This window comes from Beta vulgaris, chromosome 4, assembly GCF_026745355.1.
Source record: "Beta vulgaris subsp. vulgaris cultivar EL10 chromosome 4, EL10.2, whole genome shotgun sequence".
NCBI lineage: Eukaryota > Viridiplantae > Streptophyta > Magnoliopsida > Caryophyllales > Amaranthaceae > Beta > Beta vulgaris.
Genome location: NC_079205.1, coordinates 49866229 through 49873705, shown reverse-complemented (window position 1 = coordinate 49873705; position 7477 = coordinate 49866229). Strand labels below are relative to the sequence as shown.

Below are 7477 nucleotides of genomic sequence, written 5' to 3'. Positions count from 1 at the left end.
AGTTCGTGTTTTACTAGCACTTGCAGCTAGTAATTCTTGGAAGCTTTGGCAGATGGATGTCAAAAATGCATTTCTACATGGTGAGTTGGATAGAGACATCTACATGGATCAACCTAAGGGGTTTGAGAATCAGTCTTATCTACACCATGTATGCAAGCTGAAGAAGGCGCTCTATGGTTTGAAGCAAGCACCACGCGCCTGGTATTGAAAGATAGCGGAGTTTCTGTTACAGAGTGGTTATTCTGTAGCACCAGCCGATTCGAGCTTATTTGTGAAAGCTCAGGATGGAAAGTTGGCAATAGTTCTTGTATATGTGGATGATCTTATCATCACAGGAGATTTCGAAGAGGAGATTCAACAAACAAGAGCTAATCTTTTAGTACGATTTCAAATGAAGGAGCTCGGAGAACATTTTCTTGGTCTTGAAGTGGAGCGGACTAAGGATAGGATATTTCTATGCCAACAGAAATATGCCCGTGATCTTCTAGAAAAATATGGAATGGTCGATTGCAAGCCTATGTCAACTCCAATGGAGGTTAATGCAAGGTTATGTTCAGTCGAAGGCAAAGATCTAGAAGATGTGACCATGTACAGACAGTTGGTGGGAAGTCTTATCTATCTCACGCTATCCAGACCAGATATTGCTTATGTAGTGAGTGCGATTAGTCGGTTTATGCAAAAACCGATGAAACGTCACCTGGAGGCAGTACGACGGATATTAAGGTACGTGAAAGGGACCATTTACTATGGAATCCTGTACCGCAATGATAAAGAGTTTGAAGTTGTCGGATACTGTGATGCTGACTATGCTGGTGATCTTGACACACGTCGATCAACTACGGGTTATGTATTCAATCTGGGTTCTGGAGCAGTCTCTTGGTGTAGCAAGAGACAACCAACAGTGTCACTATCAAGTACGGAAGCGGAATATAGAGTGGCGGCTATGGAAACGCAGGAGTGTGTGTGGTTGATGCAATTACTCAAGGATCTGCATCAACCAATAGATCGGGGAATCAAGTTATGCTGTGACAATCAGTCTGCGATACGTTTAGCGGAAAATCCTGTTTTTCACGCCAAGACAAAACATGTGGAGGTACATTATCATTTTGTCCGAGAAAAGTATCTATGGGGTGAGATCGAACTTGAACAAGTGAATACGGAAGACCAGGTTGCTGATATATTCACAAAAGGTCTTAGAGGACCAACATTTGAAAAGTTTCAGAAACAACTTGGTATAATGTCGAGACTAACTTTGAGAAAGTAGTTCTTGAGGGGGAGTGTTAAAATACATCTCCTACTTTGGTCAAAATGTCAAATATTGCTACTCTAATGTAGATTGTAAAATCTACCGTCCTACACCCCATCCCTAAAGATAGTACACCTTAGTTGAAAATTTTGCCAAACATTAATTGCTAGTGTGAAAGTTGTAAGATGAATAGTATGTTGTAGTAGTATAAATAGGTGTAGTGCATTGGTTGCAAAGTGTGTAGCAAAAACCTACGTGAGTTGTGCCAAGTTCCAAAAGAGAGAGCATAGTAAAAGAGTTTGTAAGAGTGTGTAAGAGTTTCATGTAATATTTTAAGTAAGTTGCTTCCTTATTATATGTGAGCTATTATTTTTATAATCTCTTATATTGTTTAATCTTTCCACATAAATTACCCCAAAATATCCTACAATTCAACGTAACATCTTACCTTGAATTATATTAAGTAGTTTGGCTTAATTTCTTGCTCCTCTTCTGGTAACTCCTCTATCTTCTTTTTTTTTTCCTGATGGAGGTGTTTTTTTAATAATTGAGTTTAGCATTGAAGGTAAAAAAAAGAACGTCGAAAATGTGTTTGACTGGGTAGAATACTTTTGAATGATAAATGTATTGTCCCCAACCAAACACAACCTTATAGTTATTGTACCTTAGATTTTATTTTACTGTCAATTTTTCGGATGTATGTAAAATTTAAACTTATATTCATACGAACTTTGAATTTGATTTGATTTGATTTGATTTGATCGCCTTTTGTCTCCTTCACTTGTACCATAAATTTGTCTCTTGTATCAAGATACAATGCATTTGATGATTGTTACTGTCTCTTAAATCTTGATATATACAATGCATTGATAATTTTTACACCCTCACGCATTATTACCTTCTTGTTCTTGAACAAGGGATAGAGTTAAGCACTGCAAATGGTTGATTCTCTTGATCAATGCCAAATTTTCTTTCCATGAAGTTCTTATTTAATTCGTTAAAATAAATTTAGCAAAAAATATTTGCAATTCCAACTCGCATGTAGTAAAATATCTCAATTATAATCGGTGTGTCTTCATCCATAAAGTACACTACTAATTAATTTCAAATTTATTTTTACTGTTTTATAAATAATACTGCCTCTGTTTCAAATTAATTGTTACACTTACACTTTTCATGCATGCCAATGCAAAACTTTGAGGACATATATCTAGTTTTGTATTTGTAAAAATTATAAAAAGTACATATTAATAAAATACATACTAATATGAATCTAACAAGATCCCACATGACTATGTTTTTATTCACGTATAAATCACAAACGAGGGTCAAAGTGCAATTTTTGAATAGTCTAAAATGTCAAAGTGTAACAATTAATTTGAAACGGAGGTAATACTTCCTTCTTTTTTTTAACTTGCAACTGTTTGACTTTTATTATACACTATTCATAAACTCTACTTAGGTTATCCTTGGTGATTTATCGTTCAAGGAAAAACATATTCAGCTGGGATATTGATAATTTTTCTTAATGTATAATTTTTGAATATCTACTCTTTATAATTATTTAACTAGTCTATAGGTCCTATGTCCCGGAAAATTTTAATTATAATTCTTAATAATTTACTTTAAAATAATATTACCAAATATCATTTGGTTTAGTGGTTAAAACATATTAGTATATAAACTTGGAGGTCATGGGATCATATCCTATGTAATGCATTTATTAATTTTTTTGTTGTATATAGATCATTCATAGTAAAAAAAAACCTATAAAAGAGCATCACATGACGCGGTTTCTTAAAAACATAAAGTAACTTATTGAGGAAATTAGTAATTAGTATTCCCATTAGTCATTACCACCATCTCCTAGGTTTCTTAAAAACATAAAGTAACTTATTGAGGAAATTAGTAATTAGTATTCCCATTAGTCATTACCACCATCTCCTAGGTCATATGCCGTGGATTCGAACCTTACCATCAATACAAAGTGGGGTAAGAAGATTTTGTTTGGGTCTGACATTGACCTTGACCTCGACATAGGACAAGTATAGATTATCCCTAAATTTTTTTCCAAACGAAATAACTTGTTAGGTGTGATCAACAAGAGAACCGGATATCTCACTCCAAGGCACGGAAACTACGCTTTCCTATTAGTTTAATTTTGCCCCTCTAGAATCACCGGGATGACACGAAATAACTAATGAGATACAATGGAGAGAAAACAATCCACTTAGATGATCTTCTACGTGAATCAACAAGAACTTGTGTTTTTGTGTTTGTGAAGAACACTCAAGAGAAGTTTGCAAGGTTTCTCTTAAGCTAAGCAAGAAGACTTTTAAAGTATAGAAAATTCTAATTTTCTTCTAACCCCTTACTCATAGTAATCCCAAGGTTTATATAGAAGAATAAACCTTTCATTGACTAGAGTAGTTAATCACATAACCCCCATTTTAATCACCCATCAAAGGCCTTTAATCCACTGATTTAAGGACCTTAAAGGTCATTAAAATGAGACCATAACATCACAACGGATATAAACCGTCAAGGCATCTTTTCACGTTCCAAGGCAGAAGGCAGGTCGGGACTCGCGAAGGAGCTCGCGAGTCGCGAGGCACTGGTCGCGACTCGCGACCCCTGTCGCGACTCGCGACGGCCCTTCTGTCTCCCTTGGTTTATCAACGTGATTTTGCCACTTGATGCACTCTAATCTTTTGCATACTAGACCTCCTCGTCTTCTAGTACATACCCATATGAGTCACAAACCCATTACCCTATAAATGTTCCAACAATCCTCCTCCCATTTATAGGGTAATGTTGAAAAGTTTTCCAACTTGCTATAAATCGCAAACACTCATGTTCATGCATCATGGAAATATCTAACGATTGAATTTCCATTTAGTAAAAGTAATCTTTACAATAATTTAGATCATAATGATAGACAAAGCTTTGAATCATATAACCATTACAAATTATTGAAGTTACTAATATACACAAACATAAACTAGGTTCTTAAACCTCCGACACCCACTAGTAGAATAAATGCTATTTGTTGCGGTTAAAAAGTGCCATATTGCTGCGGATTTGGGCGCGCAGCAATTAAGGGCGCAGCAATAGGTATTAAATATATTGCTGCGGTTTAAAACCGCAGCAATATTTGAAAATATTGCTGCAGTTTAGTTAAGAAAAAACCGCAGCAATATACTCTATTTTACTAATATAGAATAAGCATATTGCTGCGGTTTTGACTAGGAACCGCAGCAATATGTCAAGGTGTAGGTCAAAAAAATTTTTTTTTTTTTTTGCATTTTACCGTTAAATTCGATAGATGAACAAAATTCAAAAAAATAACAAAAATTCATACAAACTTAACATTGATTCTAACACAAACAAAAAAATAAAGTGACTAACTTATATTACATCTGGAAAAAAAATAGATCTGAAATAATTACAAAAAACGAAAAAAACAGATATAAAATAATAAAAAAACGAAAAAAAACAAATATAAAATAATAAAAAAAATGAAAAAAACAACAAATATGTAACAACAGACCTGAATTCCTGAAATAATTACAAAAACGAAAAAAAACAGATAAAAATTAAAAAAAAACAACAAAATACTACAGATCTAAAACAAATATGTAACAATTGAAAATAAAAAAAAATCCTAAAACATAAAGATAGAGGAACGAAAAAATCTACAACATAAAATTACAGATCTAAAAAAAGAACCCTAAAAATAATAAACTGAAAATAAAAAAAAATTATAAAACATAAAATTTACAGATCTAATAACGACTCTTAAAATAACAAACTGATAAAAAAAATCCTAAAACATAAAATTTACAGATCTAAAAAAACGAAAAGAAAAAGGAAAAAAAATGAAAAGAACGAAAAAAGGAAAAATAAAAAAAACGTGGCTGGAAATTTGTGACTGGATCTGGCCGAAATAACAAACCGCCCGACGAAGGAACAAACCGATGAAGAACGTTGGCCGATGAAGAACAAACCGATGAAGAACGAACGGCCGATGAAGAACAAACCGATGAAGAACGAACGGCCGAACAGACGACCAACCAACGAACCAACGACAACCCACGAACGGCGGAACAAAGATAGAGGAACGAATGGCCGATGAAGAACGAACCAACGAACCAACGAACGGCGGAACGAACGAAAAGGACGAAAGAAAAGGAAGAGGAGAGGGTAGGAGTTGGCCGGAAGTTTTCAGGAGAGAGAGGGAGATTTTCAGGAGAGAGAGAGGGAGGAATAAGAGAGAGGCAAAACAGAGAAGGAGATTTTCAGGAGAGAGAGAGAGCAGCGAAATGAGGGAGGAATAGGAGTGAGGAGGCGCCTATTTAGGTTGTATTTAGGGTTTCAATTTTTTTTGGTAAGATATATTGCTGCGGTTTCTGACAAAAACCGCAGCAATATATTAAAATATTATTTTTTAAATATATTGCTACGGTTTTTGTCAAAAACCGCAGCAATATATCTGGTCAAATGTCAACTTTTTTTTCAAACTTTTTTCCGTTGAAACAATATTGCTGCGGTTTCTGTCAGAACCGCAGCAATATGGTATTTTATATTTTATCTTTTTTTTTTTAACGTGATATATTGCTGCGTATGGGTAAAACCGCAGCAATACCATCGCAGCAAATAGCATTTATTCTACTAGTGACCTATGAAGCCTTGGTGTCCATATCCATTCATAAGCGTCCCAAGTCAAGCCTTAGACTTGGTGAAGCGGCCAAACTTCTAGCTTATATAAGGTAAATCTTTCCGAACATGCTCCTACAATTGAGCACTTAATCAAAGATTTATTAAGAATAATATTCAACCTCTTTATCATTGTAGCAACAAGCACTAACCTTGGGATGTATTAAACAAGTGCTCCCAACCTCTTAGAGAAGTACTATCCTCCTTGAATTTGAGATCTAACGTTGTATTAGACATCAAATAGAGTTTTCCTTCACCATAGGTTGATCAATAGCTTAAGACTCCTCCCTTTGTTCATTTTGTTCACTAGTTCCCTTGACAACGGTTTTGTAAACGTATCCGCCAAGTTCAAACTAGACCGAACAAAATTAATAGTTATACAACTATTCCTTATCATTTCCCGCACATAGCTATGTCTAACTCCAATGTGCCTTGACTTGCCATTGTAGACTTCACTATATGCTTTAGCTATGGTTGATGCACTATCACAATGGATAGCAAGAGGTGACATTGGTTTCACCCATAAGTCCACCTCACTCAACACATTCCTTAGCCATTCCGCTTCTTGCAACAAGAAGCCAAAGCAATGAATTCCGATGCCATAGTGGAATCCGTTATACATGTTTGCTTCTTGGATGCCCATGAAATGGCACCTCCTCCAAGAAGAAACACCCAACACTAGTGGATGAATAATCTTCCTTATTCGAAATCCAACTAGCATCCGAGTAACCTTCTAAGATAGAAGGTTCTCTTTGTATGTTATGACATAATCCAAGGTCTTATTCAAGTACCTTAACACTCTTCTCAATGCTTGCCAATGCAACATACTAGGATTACTAGTATACCTACTGAGCTTGCCAATAGCAAAGGCTATATCCGGCCGAGTGCTAGTCATAGCATACATCAAGCTTCCAATTAAGCTTGCATACTCCAATTGTGAAATTGGAGTACCACTACTCGGAACCAAGTGAATACTAGGATCCATAGGAGTAGCAAAATGAGTCGAATTTGACTCATTATACCTCTTGACCACTTTCTCAATATAATGAGATTGTGATAAAGAAAACGACCCTTTCCCTCTTATTATTCTAATACCTAGAATAACATCCGCTTCACCCAAATCTTTCATGGAGAAGCTAGAGGAAAGGAAGACTTTGGTCTTTTCCACTTGTTCCAAATCAGTCCCAAAAATAAGCATATCATCAACATATAAGCAAATTATAACTCCTTTACCGTTATTATCAAATTTGCTATATACACACTTATCGGACTGATTTATTTTGAACCCACTAGACAACAAACCTCATCGAACTTTTAATGCCATTGCTTAGGTGCTTACTTAAAACCATACAAAGATCTAACTAATTTGCAAACTTTAGTTTCTTGACCCTTTACCACAAACCCTTCAGGTTGATTCATGTACACTTCCTCCTCCAATTCACCATTAAGAAAAGCAGTTTTTACATCCATTTGGTGAATTACTAGACCATGAATCGCAGCTAATGCTATCAATAG

General features: G+C 35.2%; 1 protein-coding gene across 1 annotated transcript; it reads left to right on the top strand.

The window, feature by feature from the left end:
- The first annotated feature begins 391 nt into the window (after positions 1–391).
- LOC125496741 (uncharacterized mitochondrial protein AtMg00810-like) lies at positions 392–1264 on the top strand. Its single transcript, XM_048642287.1, has one exon. The coding sequence runs from the start codon at positions 392–394 to the stop codon at positions 1262–1264; it is 873 nt and encodes a 290-aa protein (XP_048498244.1).
- The last annotated feature ends 6213 nt before the right edge of the window (positions 1265–7477 follow it).